This window comes from Phascolarctos cinereus, unplaced genomic scaffold, assembly GCF_003287225.1.
Source record: "Phascolarctos cinereus isolate Bilbo 61053 unplaced genomic scaffold, phaCin_HiC Scaffold_5;HRSCAF=322, whole genome shotgun sequence".
NCBI lineage: Eukaryota > Metazoa > Chordata > Mammalia > Diprotodontia > Phascolarctidae > Phascolarctos > Phascolarctos cinereus.
The window spans coordinates 253,149,766-253,171,080 of NW_027555958.1; the positions used below are offsets into that span (position 1 = coordinate 253,149,766).

Here is a 21,315-nt window from a genome sequence, read left to right on the forward strand (position 1 = left end):
ATTATTTTTTTAAGGAAAGAAAAGGGGAAAAAATCAGCAAAACTGATCAATACATAAAAAATATCTGATATTGTAAGCAGTATTACACACCTATGGATTTTGACATCTGCAAAGGATAGGGGGAGATGGGAGATGTCTTTTCTTATATCTTTTCTTTGGGGACAATCTTGCTCTTTATAATTTCTCAATGTTCCATTTCAATTATTTCGTTTGTGATTGTTCTTTGCATTTACATAGTTGTAGTTATTGTGTATGCTGTTTTCCTGGCTCTGCGACTTTCACTTTGTGTCTGTTCATGATTGTCTGTGTTTATTATGCTGTACGAAAAAATAAGCATTACATGCTTATAGTCAGTTCCTCAGTCAGTGAACATTTATTAAGCACCCATGATGTGTGCTAAGTTGGGAAAAAGAAGAAATGTGAAAGATATCCTTGCTTTTAAGGAACTCATGGTCTAATGGGGGAGACAGCATGCAAACAAGCTATGTACAGGATATATTGGAAATAATCAACAGACTGAAGGCATTATCATTAAGAGGGAGCAGGAAGGGCTTCCTGTAGAAGGTGAGATTTTAGCTGGGATTTGAAGCAAGCCAGGGAAGCCAGGAAGTAGAGAGGAGTAGGCAGAGCATTTCAGGCATAAGAGACAGCCAGTGAAAATGCCTGGAACCAATTAATGGAGTGTCTTGGACAAGAAACAGCAAAGAGGCCATTGCAACTGGATTTCAGAGCATGTGTGACTTATAAGGTATAAGAATATTGGAAAGATAGGGGAAGGAGGAAGGCAAAAATTCCTTTAACAGAGAAGTAGAGGATGAACTGAAGAGGGATGAGACTTCTTGTGGCAGGAAGACCAGTAGGTTAATGCAATAGTTCACATGTCAGGTGCTGAGGGCCTGTATCAGAGTGATAGCTGTGTTAGAGGAGAGAAAGGGGCATAGGGAAGAGATATTAAAATGAACAGACCTTGGCAATGGATAGGATATGAGGGATGAAAGAGAGTGAGGAGTCAAGGATGACACTATATTGTGAGCCTGAGGGATTGGGAAGATGGTGGTACCTTCAACAGTAATAGGGGAGAGTCAGAATGGAAGGTTTTGGGAGGAAAAATAAAGAGTTCACTTTTGGAGAGATTGGTGTCTCTCTATAGGACATCCATTTCAAGGCATCCAGTAGACAGTTGGTGATGTGAGACTGGAGGTCAGCAGAAAGGTTAGGGCTGGATAAGTAGGTTTGAGAATCATCAGCATATAGGTGATAATTGAATCCATGAGAGCCAATGAGATCACCAAGCAAAATAGTAGAGGGAGAAGAGAAGAGGACCCAGGAGAGAACCATGGTTAGCGGACTTGACCTAAGGGAAGATCCAGCGAAAGAGACTTGAAAAAGAGTGATCAGATAGATAGAAGAACCAGGAGAGAATAGTGGCCTGAAAACCTAGAAGAGAATATTAAGGAGAAGAGGATGGTCAACAGTGTCAAAAAACGCAGAGAAGTCAAGAAGGACGAGGCCATTAGATTTGGCAATTAGGAACTTGTTAGTAACTTTGGAGAGAGCAATTCACCCGCATGACGAGGTTGGAAGCCAGGCTAGAAGCATCAAGAAGAGAGCAAGAGGAAAGGAAATGGAGGTACTTCGTGTCTGTAGATGGCCCCAAAGAGTTTAAACACAAAAGGGAGGACAGATGGGGGATGATAGCTTGGATGGATGAATCAAGTGAAGATTTTATGAGGACAAGAGAGATGAGCCGTGGGCATGTGTGTAGACAGTGAGGAAGCAGCCAGTAGACATGGGGAGACCAAAGATAAATGAGAGTATGAAGATAAAAGGAGCCAGTCTGCTGGAGGAGATGAGATGGAATGGAATAACTTGGGCAGGTAGAGGGGTTTGCCTTGGCAAGAAGAAAGGCCATCATCACATGAAACGGGTGGAGAAGGAGATTGTGGCAAAAGGCATCAAGATGTGAGATGAGGATGGGAAAAGAGGGAGCTCTTGGAAAATGGCCTCAATTTTTTCCAGTGAAATATGGAGGTTCTTAGCTGAGAGGATAGGGAAGGGGGGAAGGTGATAAGACATTTGAGGGGGGATGAAAAAGTTTAGAAGAGTCTCTGTGATGAGTGGGAAAGTGAATTAATTACGGAGGTTTAGCCAGTCTCCATTTGGTAGTCATTCACTTTGTTTCCATTTTTTTTTTTGCTACCACAAAAAGTGCTGCTATAAATATTTTGGTGTGTATGGAACCTTTCTGTCAGTGACTTTCTTGGGGTATAACCCTAGCAGTAGAATCTCGGAGTCAAGGATTTTGGACCTTTTAGTTATTTTAATGGCATCATTCTAAATGACTTGCAGGAATCATTATACTAAGTACAGATCTACCAACAATGCATTAGTATACCTGTTTCTCAATAACACTCTCCAACAATATTCCTCTCTTTTGTTAGCTTTGCCAGTTTGTTGAGTGTGAGGTGATTTTAGAGTTTTTATTATTATTGTTATTAATTATATTTAGTTATTTTGATTTTAATTTCTCTTATTGCTAGTGATTTGGAACAGTCTTTCATATGGTTGTTAATAGTTTGCCGTTCTTCTTTGGAAAACTGTTCATATCTTTTAACCATTTTGCTTTTGGGGAATAGATTTCGTTCTTATGTATTTCTGTTAGTTGTCTATATCTTGGATGTCAAACCCTCCTTAGATACGCAGACATTTTTTTTCCCAGTCATCTGCTTTCTTTCTTATCCATATTTGTCACAAACTTTTTAACTTCGTGTAATCAAAACTATCTGTTTTATCTTTTTTAATTGCCTCTATCTCTTGTAATAAATAGGGATTCATCTTCTACCCGTAGCTGTGAAAGGTATATGCGATCTAGTAATTTTTTTTAATTTGGAAATTTCATAGCTATACTTGTGGTATTTGTTTCCGTGATTTTCTTCATCTATTTACCACATATAACATTTGCTTTGACTTCAGACTTTTAACTTTACCAGTTCAAGTTTTAATGAGTTTTTCACCTCTTGTCAAGCACACAAAACTGATTTCGTCACATGAATGATCTAAAATGTAATTCACATATTTACTTTGGATTTAGATGAGGCTCTATGATAAATACCTCATCCCACCACATACTTTATGTTTCTGACCATGAGTTCTCTATGCTTTAATTATTTAACCTTGAGAAACTGCTGACAGGCCCAGAGAGGTTAGAGTATTGCACCATTTTCTTTGCCATTAAGGGGTGAAATCGTCATCATGTTGGAGTTGAGAATGGTCAGTCCTTCCCACTCCTTCACTGGAAGTCTTGAAATTAGACATGATTCAACTGGTGGGTTAAAAGAAAAGCTCCTAAACCAGAACTTGTCTGTTCTTTTAACTTAAAAAGTACCCCCCACCCCTTACCAAAATGCAGAATCCTTTTGGCTGGGTGCTTCTGCATGACCAGAAGCAGGGCCCAAAGCTCCCACCTGGTCCAGAGGAATCAGGATGTTAATTCTAAGGATGCACCATGGGGATGACGCCTATAGGCCAATTCAGCATCCACTGCAAGTATAAATAATAGTACTTTATTAAAGCAGGTAATTTAAATAACAATAACCAGCTGTTAGTTGCCATTTCAAAGATCAGAAATTTTTTTAAAACTTTTTTTTTTTTAGGCAACTGGGGTTAAGTGAGTTGCCCAGGGTCACACAGCTAGTAAGTGTCAAGTGTTTGGTCTGAGGCCAGATTTGAACTCAGGTCCTCCTGACCTCAGGGCAGGTACTCTATCCACTGCGCCACCTAGCTGCCCCAAAGATAAAAAATTTTTAAAGAAATAAATATTTAGGTGCAATTTAGTATATTTCTTATAAATCTTTGTCTTTAAGCAACTCTTGGATTATTAATCCAAAACCTCTCATGGTATATTGTCCTCTTCTGAACTTCTCATTTATCAGTGACTGGCCATTCATTCTCTGTCACAGCACAGGTGTGTCATTCATTCCACCTAGGCTGGTTATAGAAAAGCTTTAGTCTGTCTTCCTGACACTTAAGATTCCTGTTTCCCTTCTCCATATGTGGTTGAAGAAAAAGAGAAAGAAATAGTTATGTGCGATGTCATGCTGCAAAAAACCTAAACTATTCCGTGGGGTTTTTTTTCCCTAGTCAGAAGATAACTTTAAATTTTAGTTCTTCTTTCTCATCAGCAATTTTTGTCTCAAATGCAGTTTCCAGAACTGTTTTCTTAAAAGACCTTTATAACAGAATGGGATATTTTAGAAAATATTTAAACAAGGTTTTTGAACATAAATTTAAACAGGCTTCATTAAACTGGTCTTGCCTCCATGTTTCTTCCCACTCTTTAAAAAAAATTTTTTTTTTTTTTTGCTTTTTAGTGAGGCAGTTGGGGGTAAGCGACTTGCCCAGGGTCACACAGCTAGTGAGTGTTATGTGCCTGAGGTCAGATCTGAACTCAGGGCCTCTCGACTCCAGGGCTGGTGCTCTATCCACAGCACCACCTAACTGCCCTTCTTCCTTCCCTTTAGTTCTGTACTTTTTGCCTCATTCTTGATCCCAACCCACTTAGGGAGTCTTGTCAACTCTGGGTCTCCTCTCTCCCTGTTCCTATCATCCTCTCACTTTAGGACCCTGCTGAAACTCTTTGTGGAGATTCATTTTTGGGAGCGGCTGCTGTTTGAGACTCCTCATTATGTGGTGAATGTAGCTGAGCGTGCTGAGGACTTGCGAATCCTGCGTGAAAATTTGTTGCTTGTTGCCCGAGATTACAACAGGTTGGTCTCCAATCCTCATTCTGTCTCTTTGACTCTTTGTTCTGCCCTGGATTAATTATGTTCATTCCTGATACTTTGTCCTTCCAAAACCTTAGTTCTTCCCTAGGGTCCAGAACTCTCAAATTCTGTCCTTGAAATTTGGTCCCACGAGCTTTGGTTGAAGGGCAAAATCAAACTGACTCACTGAATGCCATGGGGCTAGGCTATAACTTTTTGAGATCAATCCTGGAGAAAACTCAGTTCACATGGAGGGCAAAGCTAGACAAGACTCCCGACTGGGACTTGGCATAGGGGTCAGTCTCTCAATGAGTAAAATGGCATTAAGTGGACCGATTTTGTTTTCATATTGATCCTGAATTCCTTCATAATCTTTAGAATGAGGGCATCATGGCAGAGCTGAACCCCTTCCCTGTTTTTGAAGGCTTTTCTTTACCTAGCTAGGTTGAGGGGAGCTGGGAGAGTAGAGACTTCATTGGAGTGTTTGTTGTTTCACAAACACTCTTGATTCCCACCTTAAAGTACCCTGGGAAATCTCTAGAACTCTGTTCCTCCTGATTCATTTTCTCTGTTTGTTCCCTGGCCCCTGTTCCCAAAAACAGGATTATCGCAATGCTGTCCCCAGATGAGAGGGCCCTGTTCAAAGAACGAATCCGTTTCTTAGACAAGAAGATCCATCCTGGACTTAAGAAGCTACATTGGATCCTGAAGGGAGCAAGCACTTTATTCATCAATGAGTGTCGTATACATGCCAGCAAGGTGGGTCTTGGTCCAGGAGTAGGGAGACCCAGAGAGGGTGTTGAGACTGGGTCCTAGAAGAACTGTCAGTTGAGATGGGAGACTGAGAGAATCAGTGCCCTGGTCATGGGATAGGACTGGGTGGTAAGACAGACACCTGAATCCTAGAGAAATGTTATTTTCACCCTTGAGAAATAGAGTACATTTCCTTTCGGTAGAATTGTGTCACAAAAGTCAGCTTAAAGTTGTGGGTAGGGTTAGGAGCATTCACCTAGAACTCAAACCCTCATGGTCATGTGAACCAGGTGCAGATGATTGTGAATGATTTTAAAGCAGCCACACTGACAATTGGCTGGAGGGCACAGGAAATATCTGAGACTCTCTTGGTTCGAATTACTGGCAAGAAGGTTTACCAGGATCTAGAGTTTGAGGAGGATCAAAAGGAGCACCGAAATGTAGTCAAGCAAAAACTGATGTCCCTACATGAGGAGGTGGTGAATATCATGACTGAAACCTATGAGGTCTTCAAGAACGATGGCCCCGAGGTAGGAGATCTAGTGCTCTATAGCAGGGCAAACCCCAGCCCCCTTGAGCTGCTTAACACTCAGCCCTGCCCTTTCCTGTTATTACCTCCCCTTCTTTTCCGATTCCTGCAATTCCAATATCCTTTTTATAGCCTCAGGCTCATTTCTCTCTTAGCTCCATCACTCTCAGCATCTCAAGAGTGTCTTCCCCAATTCTAGACATTGTTAACCTCTTGGGCTGAGCTCCTAGCTCTCTCCTCCTGGGACTCTGGCTACATCCTCTTGAGGTGTTCCCTTTGCCCAACCTCTTTCTACCAGATTCAGCAGCAGTGGCTGCTGTACACGATGCGGTTGGATCGCATGATGGAAGAAGCTCTGCGTCTCAATGTCAAATGGTCACTGCTAGAATTGTCTAAAGCTATCAATGGAGATGGCAAGTCCACCCCCAACCCACTTTTCCGAGTCCTTGTCATATTGCAGAATGATGGGCCTGGAGGTGTAGCTCAGGTAGGGGTTTCACAAGGATGGGAGACATTCCTTCTTCCTCCCTCCCCCCACTTTTGACACCTTATTCTCAACTCCTGACACCCCAACTGCCCTCTAGCCGCGGTGTTATTTCAGGGTTTATGGGCTTTCTTCTCTGTCTCTTTTCCCTCTCTCCCAAATGCTTTCCTCCTACTACAACCAGTTGCTGAATATCTTCTATCCTCTGCCCAATATAGGTGGAGTTCTCACCCACTTTGCAAACCCTGTCCAGTGTGGTCAACAGTATTGCCAGCCATCTCATTGACACGATCTCTGTCTTCCACCACCTCCCTGAAATTCTTGTCAATCGAAAGTCCAATCATGACCCCATCTACGTGGTAGTGGGTGAGTCAGCCATACCAGAAATGCACTGGGGGCAAGATATAGAGTGGAGGGGGGAGGGTGACCTATAAAAGAAGAAAGATGTGTATAAAGATAGCACTACAGGTGGGAAGGAGGCCAACTCTTGAAATAGTAGGAAATGTACTGCTACTTAAAAATATAGTGTTTAAGAATGGGACTTGGATTTCTTGACCACTACTTAAAATAGAGGAAGGATGGGCTCCTGGCCAGGGACAGAATAGACTTCAAAAGGATTGATAAAAATTCATGTTCTTGGAGCCTGAAAAGGAAAGAAGAGAGAAAAAATTGTCATATATCCACCAAGTTACATACCTTAGAAAGTAGCTATAATATAGGAAGAATAGAAGTAGATCTACCCCAGAATTAATAGGAGACAGAATTCAAGAAAGAAGCCAACAGCAAAATCCTGTTCAGTTAAAGCCTATTCACAAATGCACAAAGTATGAATAATAAACAAGATAACATAAAGGTCTTAACAAAAAGTCAAGATAGCAAGCATTTATTAAGCACATGCTGGACACTGTGGTAAAGTTCTTGGAAGTCTAAAGAAAGGCAAAAATAGTTCCTCCTCTCAAGGAGCTCACAATCTAATGGAAGAGACAGCATGTAAACAACTTTATACAAACAGATATAAACACGGTAAATTGGAGATAATCTCAGAGGGAAGGCATTGAAATTCAAGAAGACTAGGAAAGGCTTTTTGTAGAAGGTGGGATTTTAGCTGGGACTTGAAGGAAGCCAAGAAAGCCATGTGGCAGAGATGAAGAAGGACAGCATTATAGATGGACAGCCAGGGAAAATTCACAGAATGAAGAGATGGAGTGATTGGCTCATACTGGAAGGGAGTAAGATGTAGGAAGACTGCATAGATAGGAAGGGGCCAGGTTATGAAACATTTTAAAATCTATGGAGGGTATTTTATATTTAATCCTGGAGGTAATAGCATGCCACTGTAGTTTACTCTCATACTTAGGAAGATGGAGGATGGACTGGGGAGAAACTTAAGGCAGAGAGACCAACCAGCAGGCTATTGCAATTGTCCAAGTGTGAGGGAATGAGGACCTATACTAGGTTGGTGGCAGTGTCTGAAGAGAGAAGGGGACATATATGAGAGATGTTTCAAAGAAGGAATCGACAAGGCTTGGCAAGGGATGTGGGTGGGGCTGAGAGAGCCTGAAGAGTAAAGGATGACACATGGTTGCAAGCCTGGATCATTGGGAAGTGATGCCCTTGTCATTAATGGGGAAATTAGGAAGAGAGAAGGTTGGAAAGGGAAAATAATGAATTCAGATCTGGACATGTTGAATTTAATGTAAAGGCAAATGTGATCTCATAGGTATCACAAAATCATAGGCTCTCTAAGAGAGCAGTACACTTTGGTCAAAAGAAGCAAGATTGGCAAAAGGAAGGAGTGAAGGGGAGGGACATAATATAATATCATATCTCCTGTGGAATCTACTATAGACCTACCGTGTATACTATAGATCTACTGTATACTTTGACACAAAGAGGAAATAGTTGAGGAGTTTAGGAAACAGATCACAAGTGTAGCATGATGGAATAATAGACTACTAATAGAGGATTGAAAATATCCACCCATAATCCAGAAGTAGGTGGCTAATAATTTCTTGACTTGCCTTGATGATATTAAGGGAATTGCCCTTCTGGTCTTGATTCTCACAAACAAGGACGAACTGATTATGAGGATGGATATGATGGAAACTTGAGGGAACATGACCACTCTAGAACTGGTGGTAGAGGACAGAAAAAGCTTCATAATCTGGCCCCTTCTTACCTTTTTAGGCTTCTTACACCTTACGCTCCCCTGCTGTTCCTCACATCATCGCCCCACTCCAGGCATTTTCTTTGACCGTTGTCCATGCCTGAAATTCTCTTCCTCCTTATCTCTCCACCTGACTACTGGCTTCCTTAACTTCTTTTAAGTCTCATCTAAAGCCCCACCTTCTACAAGAAGCTTTTCTCCATCTTCCTTAAATGCTAATAGCTTTCGTCTGTTAATTATTTCCATTTTACCCTGTAACTATGTGTATGTGTGTGTATATACATATATATGTATATACATATACACTTCTGTATACATGTAAAGATATATAGAGAGATATAGATAGATATAAATCTGTAAATAGATGTAGAATCTCCTTAAGGACGTACCTAAATGACCATTTAGCTTTTGCTTGAAGATCTCCAGGGAGGGGGAACTGGTCCCTCTTCCTCATGAAGCAGGCCATTCCACTTTTGTATAGTTTATATCATAAATTATATAAATAAGAATATAAACAATATATAATTGGTAGGAAGGTTTCCATACGTACATTACATGAATACATCTATTTTTGTTGCTGCTCAGTTGTTTCAGTTATGTCTGACTCTTTGTGACCCCATTTGGGGTTTTCTTGGCAAAGGTACTGGAGTGGTTTGCCATTTTTTTCTCCAGCTGAGAAAACTGACTTGAACAAGGTGAAGTGACTTGTCTAGGGTTACCCAGTAGCAAGTGTCTGAGGCCAGATTTGAACTCAGGAAGATGAATCCTCTTGACTCCAGGCCTGGTACTCTATCCACTTTGCCACCTAGCTGTGCGAAATGGATCTATATCTATAGAGTTAGCTATCTGTCTGTGTGTCTGTCTGTATCTGTCTATTTGTCTATCTATCTATCTATTTATCTATCTAGTTTGGACATAGTTGTTTGCCTGTTGTTTTCCCCATTAGACTGCGAGTTCTTTGAGGGCAAGTACTGTTTTTGTTTTTATTTTTTCTGAAAGTGAGGCAGACCAAGGTTAAGTGATTAGGTCACACAGTTGGTAAGTGTTTGAGGCCAGATTTGAACTCGGGACAATTGACACCAGGTCCAGCCACTCTTAACCGTATCACCTTGCTGCCATGGTGCTCAATTTGAATCAACAATGTGTTTTAACAGTCAAAAAAGTTCATGTGATCGTAGGCTAAATTTAGAGGAATCATATCCAGGACTTGAGAGGTACTAGTCTTGCTTGTAGTATGCTTGGGTCAGACCACGTGTGGAATGATTATGTTCGGTTTGGGGCATCACATTTGAGGAAGACCATTGATCAGCTAGAGAGGGTCCAGAGGAATAGGACCATAGAGCTAGATCTGGAAGGGACCTCAGAGGCCATATATTTAACCCCTTTATTTTATGGATGAGGAAACCAAGGGCCAGAGAAGTGACTTTACAAGGTCAAAAGGAAATATTTGAGCCAAATCCTCTAATATCAAAGGCAGTGACAATTTTTCCATGGTACCACACCACCTCAACTCACTAGTTCTCACTGCAATTCCTCCTTCATGAAGCTTCCAAAATTATTATCCTTAAGTGCAGCTGTGGCCATGTCACTCTCCTTAGTAAACTCTCGTGGCTTCCTCTAATCTATAGATAATCAAATCAGATTATAGATAATCTCTTCTGCTTGGCATAGAAAGCTCTTCTCTATCAAAGTCCTATCCTCCCTTTCCAGCCACTCATGTCTTTGTATCCAGTGCCCAGCACATGGTAAACACTTGATAAATACTTGTGTTGATTGATGTACCAGTAATAATAGGTAGAAGTTGCAAAGAGGCAGATTTAAGTTTGATTTAAAGGAAAACCTTTCTAACAATTAGGGCTATACAAAAGTGGAATGGCCTGCTTCAGGAGGTAGTGGAGATCTTCAAGCACGAGCTAGATGACCATTTGGGGTATGTTATTAAGGAAATTCTTGGTCGTGTATGGGTTGGACTAGATAACTTCTGAGGGGCCTTCCAGCTCTGAGGTTATTTGTTTCCGTGGTTCAGCACCACATATCCAGCCTCCCCTGTGTTTTTTCTTTATTCTTTAATGCTGGCTGTAGGCATTATGGGCCCTCCCATCATCCTACTGCTGCTACTACCTGGAGACTGCTGGAACCTGTCTACAGATTTTTCTAGCCTAGATATGGGAATACCCTTTTCCAATTAGTCAGTGAATAAACATTTATTATGCACTTACTACATGTCAGGTATTGTGCTAAGCACTGAGAATACAAAAAGAGGCCAAAGACAGCCTCTGCTTTTAAGGAGCTCACAGTCTAATGGAGGAGATAATAAGCAAAAATGTGCCAACAAGCTATATACAGGAAAAATAGTAATTAATTAGAATTAAGGGAGGTTGGGAAAGGTTTCCTGTAGAAGGTGGGATTTTGGCTGGGACTCAAAGGAAGCCCAGGAGGCCAGGAGGTGGAGATGAGGAGAGAGAGCATTCCATGCATGGGGGCAGCTATAGAAAATGTCTGGATCCAAGAGATGGAATATCTTATTTGAGGGGCAAATGGTTTGCCAGTGTCACCAGATTGAAGAGTATGTGACAGAGTAAAGTGTAAGAAAACTGGAAAGGCAGGAGGGAGCTAGATTTTAAAGGGCTTTGGATGCCAAATGCTATTTTATATTTGATTTGGAGGCAATTAGGGAGACACTGGAGTTTATTGAATGGGGGAGGGTGACATGGTTGGACCTGTGTTTTAGGAAATTACTTTGGTGGCTGAATGGAGAATGGATCGGAGTCAAGAGATACTCAAAGCAGGCAGATTCACCAGCAGGCTATTGCAATATAATCAAGGCACAAGGTGATGAGGGCCGGCACCAGAGTGTGACAGAATCAGAGGAGAGATGGGGGTGTATTTGGGTGAAATTTCAGGCTTGGCAGCCTATTGAATATAGGGGGTAAGAGATAGTGAGGAATCCAAGATGACTCTTAGGTTGTGAGCCACAGAAACTGGGAGGATGGTGTTGCGCTATATAGTAATAAGCAAGGTAAGAGGGGGGAAGGGTTTGGGGGGAAAGATTAGTTAAATTTTGGACATGTTGAGTTCAAGATGTCTACTGGAAATCTAGTTTGAGATATCTGAAAGGCAGCTGAGATGTGAGATTGGAGGTCAGCAGAGAAACTGGGGTAGGATAGGTAGATTTGAGAATCGTTAGCATAGAGATAGTCATTAAATGCCTGAGAGAGGATGAGATCTCCAAGTGAAGCAGCACATAGGGAGAAGAAAAGAAAGCCCAGGATAGAACCCTATGGTACTTTTATGATTAGAGGGCCTGATCTGGGTGTTGTTGTTTAGTCATATCTGGCTCTTCATTACCTCATTTGGGGGGTTTCTTGGCAAAAATACTGGACTGGTTTGCCATTTTCTTCTCCAGCTCATTTAACAGATGAAGAAACTGAGGCAAACAGGGTTAAGTGACTTGCCCAGGGTCACACAACTAGTAAGTGGCCAGATTTGAACTCAGGTCTTCCGACTGCAGGCCTGGCGCTCTATCCGATTCTCTACTGGCTGCTGGAGATCCAGCAAAGGAGACTGGAAATAGGCAGAAAGAGAATCAGGAGAGAGCGGTGTCCTGAAAACCTAGAGAGAAGAGAATATAAAGGAGAAGAGGGTGATTCATTGTGTCAAAGACAACCAAGAGGTCAAGAAGAATGACAACTGAGAAAAAGCTATTACACTTGGCAATTAAGAGATCATTGATAACTTTGGAAAGTGAAATCACGGGGGCAGAAACCAGAATGCAAAGGGTTAAGAAGTGAATGAGAGGAGAGAAATCAGAGACACCTGTTATAGATAGCCTTTTCAATGCATTTGGCCATAAAGAGCAGAAGACATATAGGATTATCATCCTATGGGGATAGAAGGATCATCCCCTTAATTCTCCAAGGAGACAGAGGTTGATTTTTTTAAATGATTTTGCTAGGAGCTAACAGAAAGGAGGTAATATAAGACTGACTTACCCGATAGAGAATTGACTGTTACAGATGGCGGAATCTAAGCTAAGATATCCTCAAACCAGTCATATGTGCCTAATGGAACTTTCTGGCCTAATTTGCCCGGTTTCAATCTAAGTAACCTCTAGTGTTCGTTGTTAGCCCTCAGCATTCCTCCTCTTCCTCAATAGAGCGAGATGAGGACATCAAGAAGATTCAGTCACAAATCAGTGGGGGAATGACCACCAATGCAAGCTTGCTCCAGAACTACCTCAAGACCTGGGACACATACAGGGAAATTTGGGAGATCAACAAGGACTCCTTCATCCGACGTTACCAGCGCCTCAATCCACCTGTCTCCTCCTTTGATGCTGACATTGCTCGGTGAGTGTAGAGTATGAAAATACCTGAGTCTTTAAAAGAGCCAGAGCTTGAGAAGAGAGCCCAGGGGCCAAGATATGAGTTCTGAAATAGGGGAGAGCTTTAGAGGGGAACAAGGAAGTGGGGGATTGGATCCCTTAATTACCAGAAAGGAGTAAGGACTTGGAAAGATTTGGGGACGAGGAGATAGTAATAAAGATTTCTATAGTATTCTGTCAGGGAATTGGGAATCTGGACAGAAGAGAATCTATTATGTAGGAGAAGGGTTGGATCAAAGGCCTGCAAATTTAGGAGTAAAGTGACTGAAGTTTAATGGGTGAAAGTCTGAAAGACAGAACTTTTTAAATTTTGCTTTTTTAAAAAATTAATTAATTAATTTATTTTTAGTTTTCAACATTCACTTCCACAAGATTTTGAGTTCCAAATTTTCTCCCCATCTTGTCCCTCTCCCAACCCCCAGACAGCATGCATTCTGAATACCCTTTCCCCTAATCTGCCCTCCCTTCTATCTCCCCCTCATCTTCTCTTATGCCCTTCCTCTTCTATTTTCCTGTAGGTCAGGATAGATTTCTATACTGCATTGCCTGTATATCTTATTTCCCAGTTGCATTGGAAAACAATTTTTTAACATTTGTTTTTAAAACTTTGGGTTCCAAATAGGACAGTACTTCTGGACTGGCTTCAGAGAAGAAAAATTAGAGATAAGAAAAACTCCTAGTTCTGTTACTAGCTCACGGTGTGTCTTTCTCTGCCTGATATTTCTCTGTTTCTGCTCTTGTCCCCACTCCCTCCTCTCTGATGCCCCTGTCTCCATTGTCTCAGAAGAGAAACACCTCATTTGAAATCTGTTACTCTGATTTCCCTGGCAGAGGTCTGTGGTTGCCTGGAGACAGCAACTGTTCTTTAGCCCTAATCTAAACCCTAGAGGGGGCCATTGTCATTGCAATAGTGATTGTGGCAGTGAGGCCTGGGAGATACATTTTGAATTTCATGCAGGAAGGAAAAGGATAAGGGAGATAGTGCCTGATCCAGGGTGTGGGAAGTAGGTGAGCATGAAGCTATAGCCTAGGTAAATGATAACAGTATCTTCTCAGCCACTTTGCCTCCACCTCCTTCCCATTTCTTCTTACCGTAGGCCTTAAAAAGCAGAGAGAGAGGGAGGGAGGGAGGGAGAGAGAAAGAGAGAGAGAGAGAGAGAGAGAGAGAGAGAGAGAGAGAGAGAGAGAGAGAGAGAGAGAGAGAGAGAGAGAGAACAAATGAGAACAATAAGAAAGGGGATGGAGAGAGGAAAATGAAAGGGATGGGGAGGTGGGAGAAAGTGACTAGAAAGAGACTCAGAGGGAACAGAAGAATAAAGGTGAGAAAAAACGAGGGAAAGCAAGAAGAAATGAAAGACAGAGGAAAAATATAGAAAAAGTATAAATGAGAGGACTAGAAAGATAACAGGACTGGGAAAAGAAACATAGTGGGGATAACAGTTAGCAGGGGCAAGAAGAGAGTTGGAGAAGGGCAGTGAGGAGAAACCAAAGGAAGAGAGGCAGAGGTGAGAGCAGAGAAAAGAAAAGGGGAAAAAGAAAAGGGAGGGGGGCATTGGGAGGCAGGGCCCTAACAGTGGCTTTGGGTTCCCACAGATATACGGAGGTTGCCAATAATGTGCAAAAGGAAGATACAGTCCTTAACATCCAGTTTGTGCTTCTGGACTGTTCCCATCTCAAGTTCTCTTTGGTACAACACTGTAATGAATGGCAGAACAAGTTCACCACCCTGCTTAAAGAGATGGCTGCTGGGCGGCTTATGGACCTGCACAATTATCTGAGTGAAAATTCTGAGAAGTAAGAGTCGAGTCTGACGGGATGGATAGGGAGCCTCATGGAAAAGGACTGGGGGGTTAGAAGGGCCCTCTGCATTCCAATTACTCAGTCTCTTCTCTCCACCTTTCTCAGAATCAGCCGCCCACCTCAGACCCTGGAGGAACTCGGGGTTAGCCTTCAGCTCTTGGAGACTCTTCAGCATGATTTGGCCAGTATGGAAAGCCAGATACCTCCCATTCATGAGCAGTTCGCCATTTTGGAAAAATATGAGGTTCAAGTACCAGACAATGTAAGTTTCCAGCAGTGGTGTTCCCTTAAGATTCATGAAGAGTATCTCTCAGTGTCCCAGGCCCAGATCACCTAGTTAGCTCTTTTTTTTTTTTTGGCCTTATTTTTGGTTTTTAATATACACTGGTTTTGACTGAACTTGGATCCCTGCTGTGGAATTCAGATATAAAATGAGAATTCTAACACATTTTCATATACTAATAGGGCATTCATGGCTTTAAACAGAAAAGGGAGTGTTGCTTAAATAGAAAATTAGTCTCGTAACAGAAGCATAAAATGGATCTATTTAATAATTTCCTAATTGCCTTTCTCTTTTTATAGTTTGTTTTTTAAACTTTCAAGTAACAAGTAGTTTTTAATTAATCTGTCCCTCTCACTACTCCCCTCCACCCACTGAACAAATTTAAAAATAAACCTGAAAAAACAAGTTCTTTAATACCATAGCTGCATTGTCCAGTAAAACAAAATCTCACATAATAATCATAATAGCTAATGTTTATAGCACCAACTATGTTATAATTATTATCTCATTTGATCCTCACAACAACCCCAGGAGGTATGCACTATTATTATCCCCATTTTACAGTTGAAGAAACTGAGGGGAAAAAAAGAGGTTAATTTATTTGCCTAAGATCACACAGCTAGTAAGTGTTTGAAGCCACATTTTAACTCAGGTCTTCCTGACTCCAGGCCCAACATTCTATCTACAATGCCACCGAGCTGTCCATATTAGCTGTGTCTGAAAATCTATGTCTCTTTATGCATCTTAAGCTCATCACCTCTCTCAGGAGGTGAGTAGGATGTTTGATCTCCATTGTTTTGGACCTGTGGTTTGTCATTGTTTTGAAGATTTCTAGACCCTTTTAAAGTTGATTGGTAATGTTATCATTGTATGAATCATTCTCTGAGGTTCTGCTCACTTTTCTCTTTCATCAGTTCATAAAGACCTTCCTGGTTTCCTCTGAAATTGTCCATTTAGTCATTTCTTTATGGCACAATAACATTCCATTACGTTCATATGTCACAATTTGTTTAGCCATTGCCCCATAGGAGGATACCCACTTAATTTCCAATTTTTGGCTACCACAGAAAGAGCTGCTATAAATATATTTGTGTGTGTATATATATATACACACATATATACACATATATATATAGATCCTTTTCCTTTTTCTTTGATTCAGGTGGGAGTACAGGCCTAGTAGGATAGTTAGATCAAAGGGTATGGGCAGTTTGGTCACTTTCTGGGCAGAGTTTCAAATTACTTTCCAGAATGGCTAGACTCCACCAACAGTGCCCTGGTGTGCCTGTTTTCCCATAGTACTTCCAACAATGGTCATTTTACTCTTTTGTCATCTATTCCAAGCTTATAGGTATGAGGTGGAACCTCAAAGTTGCTTTAATTAGCATTTCTCTGAGCTAAGGTGTTGGTGATTGAGGACATTTTTTCCCTATATAGTTGTTGTTAGCTTGAATTTCTTCCTTTGAAAGCTTCCTGTTCTTATCCTTTGACCATTTATCCATCCACTCTCCAGTAGATAAGTATTCAAGGGATATGAACAGGCACTTTAGTATTTCCCTGATTTCCAACTTACCTCTCTGTAGATTTGGGGAAATTTTCTTGTTCACTAACCCAGAATGATATTCCACAGGCAGCAAGCAGCACAAGGCTGATCCTCCCCCACCCAGCTTGGTTAGGAGTAAGGTTACATGTCCTCACTATGTCTTTGAAGTAAATATTCTTTTAGGAAAGCTAATTGGTGTTAATTAGTTAAATAGAGCTGGGAGTCATTGGTAGCTAACAGTGGGGTGGAACCACACCAGAATGGAAACTTGAGCCGAAAGCATTAGAAAAGAGGTACCTAAGGGTACTCTTAGGACCCTTCAAGGGTGATGTTGCTGGCCCTTCTCTGGAGAGTGAGGCTAGAGTACTCACTGTATGTTGCCCTTGGATGGGGAGGGCCCACAATTTCTGCCTTTTATACAATTGTCTTTCTTCTCTCACTGGAACACAAATAGTCAGGAAGGAGTCACCTGAAGAGGAGGTACAAGGTCAGCTAGTCCCTTTCAAATGTACTCCTTGCCAACCCCATCCCTTAGCCACAGCCCAAAGGGGTTCCTTATTCATGTGGTTTGCAGATTCAATCCAGCTACTGAATACATGTTCCAAAGGCCACATGGCAATTGCATCAGCTGAGTTCCATGCTTATGTTCATAAGGACTAGCTAGGCTCATTCATTGTACAATCTTCTGTTACCCTCATACATGAAGCTCTCAGCTTTGTGTTGGCTCTGGTCCAGTCTCTCATGATATCAGTGACAGTCCATGTCATGTGAGGCTTGGCCTAAGGAACTGGGAATGATTAGCTTTGAGAAGATGATTTGGGAAGGGGCAGAGGGCTCTTTTGAAGTATTTTGAGGTAGTCACATGGAAGAATAATTACACTGTTCTTGGCCCCAGGGCAGAACAATGAGAAGTCACAAAGAGACAGATTTAGGCTTGATATAAGGAAAAACTTCTTAACAATTGGAGCTTTCCAAAAGCGGAATGGGCTGCCATGAAATAGTGGGTTCCCTCTTACTGGAGTCCTTCAAGCAAAGTTTGAATCACCTTTGTTAGATATGCTATATAAAGAGTATTCTTTTTCAGGTGGAGATTGGATTAGGTTGTACTCTCCCAACTCTCAGATTCTTTGAGTCTTTGAAATGGGAAGAGCATTTAGTGGCACTGAGTGAGTGGGTTAAATAAAACAAAACAGAGGCTTACTGATGAGGAGTCATCCCTGCTTTTGTATCGTCCACAGGTGCTAGAAAGCCTGGATTGCTTGAATGGCAAATGGGTTTCCTTCCAGCAAGTCTTATTGGATAGTGAGCAAATGTTGAAACGGCATAAAGAGAAGTTCAAGACAGGCCTCATTCACTCGGCGGATGACTTCAAAAAGAAAGCCCGGTCCCTTCTGGAGGATTTCGATGTCAAAGGTGCCTCAGGGTCCTGAGGATCCACAGTTTTAGTCTGAAATTTTGGTTCAAACCCTGGGAGAAGTGGAAGAAGATCAAACTGAGAAATCGAACACTTGGGTCCTAGAAGGGGATCCAAGATTATGAAGCAAGAGCAGGGGGATTGTGGAGGGAGAGGGAGATGCTCAAATCTGAGACTCTGTTGGAGATGCAGGGTAAAATAAGGAGAACTTTAAAGAAAGGAGAAAAGCTTACAGTCTTTTTCTGCACACACTCCCCCATGCCTAAATATTGTATCCTACCTGTTCCTGTCTTATATAATTTCCTCTGGTGATTCTTCCTGTTTTCTAACCATCATCTTTACTGAAGCAGGTATAAACACATTTCTTAATCACTTCTCCATTTGGTGACAGTTGTATGAGGTTTCTTCTCTCACAAACAGCCACTGTGCTCTCAGGAGAGCCTATCATTTGGGTGAGGAAGGCTGCAGATCCTTGAACCTAGCACCTCTCTCCCTTCCTCACAGGTCCATTTACTAGCAATGTGGGCTTTTCGGTGGCCCTGGAACAAATTGCAGCTGTGCGGGCAACATTGGCTTCCATGAGGAATGAAGAAGACATCCTTCATTCCAACCTGAGCATCTTCAAGATTGAACAGCCTGCTTCCAAGGACCTGCAGAGTCTGGAAAAGGTAGGATTCTAGCTGAGACCACTGTGGAAATGAGGCAGAAGAAATGTGGAAATAGGGACAGAATTCATTTTGAGAGGCCAAGTAGAGAAAGGCTGGGTTAAAGAAGAGCTTATGAGAAAACAGGAAGAGAGAAAGGGAAATGGAGAGGATGTTCTTATACTTGAAAGGGAAAAAGGAAGTCATTGGAAGAGCAAAAGGGGACCACAGAGAAAGCTACATTTCTTATATCTCTCTTTCTCTTTACCCCAATAGGAGCTTGATGCGCTGCAGCAGGTCTGGGAGATCACTCGGGATTGGGAAGAAAACTGGAACCAGTGGAAGACGGGCCGGTTCCTGACACTACAGACAGAGGCCATGGAAAGCATGGCTCATGGGCTGTATCGCCGCCTCACCAAGCTGGGCAAGGAGTATAAGGTTTGTGGAGGGGAGAGGTGGTGGAAGAAAGGCAGGATTGCCTTTGTAAGGGATATAAAGAAGAATATGAGATAAAAGAGAGGACTTGGGTCCCCTGTCTCAAGAGGATAGTCTTATATGCTTGATTACTTTTGTTTCTGCTCAGGACCGAAACTGGGAAATCATTGAGACAACTCGGTCAAAAATTGAGCAGTTCAAGCGTGCAATGCCCCTCATTTCAGACCTGCGCAACCCAGCTCTCAGAGAAAGGTAAGGTTGTTTCCACCTGAGCCCCTGATCCTAGCCCTTCCCAGCCTCCTCTGGGACCTAGTTCCCCTCTCTTAATAGTTCTTTCTCTCTACTCTCTCTGTTTCTTCTGTCTAAAAATATGCTCGTCTCCTCATATTGAATAAAAACCTTCACTTAACCCTGCTATTCCATTTACTCTGCTTTTTTTCTCTTATCACTTTTCCCCAACAGGTGACATCAATCAGTGAATATTTATTAAGTGCCACATACTATGGTAGGCTCCGGGGATACAAAAAGAGGCAAAAGACGGTCCCTGGCCTCAAGGAACTTTCAGTCAAATGGGGGAGACAACTTGCAAACATATATTCAAAACAAGCTATATTACAGGATAAATATGGAATTATTAACAAGGAAGGCATTGGAATTAAGAGGGATTAGAGAAGGCTTCCTGTAGATGGTGTGATATTAGTTGGGACTTAAAAGAAGCCAAAGGGGAAAAAAAAGAAGCCAAGGAAGTCAGTAGTTAGAGCAAAGGAGGGAGAGTATTTAGGCATGGCAGACAGCCAGAGATAATGCCCAGAGCTGAGACACTGCAGTGTCTTGTTTGTGGAATATCCAGGAGGCTAGTGGTAAATTAAATACAGCGTGGTATGATATTCACTTGAAGTATTGTTTCATGTCTGTGGTAAGAATCTAGTCGAGGGATTTGAATTAGTTCTGAGTGCAATAAGTTACCTGCTAGGGGATACTTAAGCAGATTATTTCTCTAGGTCCACCATGCCTGTTCACTAGCTAAATGTCTTTTGACAGACACTGACAGACAGAATGAGTTCAGGTGGCTTTCTGTGTGCTGCATGCAGCATTTTTTCTTGGATTTTCATGTTCCAATTTAGTTAAATATGAAAATGTGACATTAGCTATTATAATTATAGCTTATTTCTGTGCCTCCCTCACCCCCTTAGAGGTATTTCCTTCAGCACCCATAGGTTCAGATACTTAGTAGGCTGTGACCATAGAACTTTAATAACTTATAATTAAAATGCAAAAGACAATATAAATTCTCTCTGTCATGCCAACTTTCTACTAGGTCTTTGGTGCAATGGGAACATTTATGGAGTATGTACAACTGTGGTTAATAAAAAGGAATTGGGGAGGTGTCTTTATTATTCCCTATTTCAGATTCATATATTAAAAGGAAGTGGGGGAAAAGGAAATTTTCGGCAGTTCACCAACTGCAAGATTCACAGCAGGTCCCCCCAGGCACTGCAGCTGATTCTGACTGACATTGCTGGTGGCAAAGCATTTTTTCTTCAGTTCCCAGTTGGCTCCCAAAGCCCCAGTTTTGTCTCTGTTCCTTGCACTGCCAGCCATCTTGCTTCTGGAGATCTGAATTAGAAAGATGAAAGAGGAAGACAGAGAAAGAAAGTGCAAAAAATAGATATCTTTTTATTCTTCTTGTGAGGATTTTGTACCTCTCCCCCCAAAAAAAGATTGCTATGCCAGTATCTCAGGATTTTCCCTGCCATCCTCCCCTTGTAAATTATTTCCCATGGCTCCTCAGATCACCACAGGGATCGGAAGATGGGGCAGTTTCTTTCAGGCTTCCTTTTACAATTTGGACATTTGGAGGAGTGGTCCACAGATGCTGTCTTCACTTCCTTACCATCCTTTCTTTTTCTTTTTCTCCCCTTTTCAGCCTGCGTTACAAAAGAGCTTTCTAAAAGATCACTTATGATGTCCTAATCACCACCTCCAGTGTCTATTTCTGAGTCCTCATTCTTTTGACTTCTGAAACATTTGATACTCTTGAGTCCTCTATCCTTTTCTTTTCTTTTCTCATTTTCTTCTTTTCTTTCATACTTTCTTTCCCTTTCTTATTGAAATA

The 21,315-nt window shown here is 41.7% G+C and overlaps 1 protein-coding gene across 1 annotated transcript in view; it reads left to right on the top strand.

Moving 5' to 3' along the window:
• DNAH2 (dynein axonemal heavy chain 2) overlaps window positions 1-21,315 on the top strand; it is a 124,726-nt gene that overhangs the window by 47,986 nt on the left and 55,425 nt on the right. Inside the window, exons 14-25 of the mRNA XM_020966713.2 lie at window positions 4,620-4,766; window positions 5,366-5,522; window positions 5,807-6,046; window positions 6,344-6,532; window positions 6,748-6,895; window positions 12,853-13,045; window positions 14,674-14,874; window positions 14,986-15,142; window positions 17,945-18,119; window positions 18,625-18,788; window positions 19,041-19,202; window positions 19,348-19,451. Coding sequence (XP_020822372.1) covers window positions 4,620-4,766; window positions 5,366-5,522; window positions 5,807-6,046; window positions 6,344-6,532; window positions 6,748-6,895; window positions 12,853-13,045; window positions 14,674-14,874; window positions 14,986-15,142; window positions 17,945-18,119; window positions 18,625-18,788; window positions 19,041-19,202; window positions 19,348-19,451 — 2,037 coding nt within the window. The remainder of the gene's footprint in view (window positions 1-4,619; window positions 4,767-5,365; window positions 5,523-5,806; window positions 6,047-6,343; window positions 6,533-6,747; window positions 6,896-12,852; window positions 13,046-14,673; window positions 14,875-14,985; window positions 15,143-17,944; window positions 18,120-18,624; window positions 18,789-19,040; window positions 19,203-19,347; window positions 19,452-21,315) is intronic.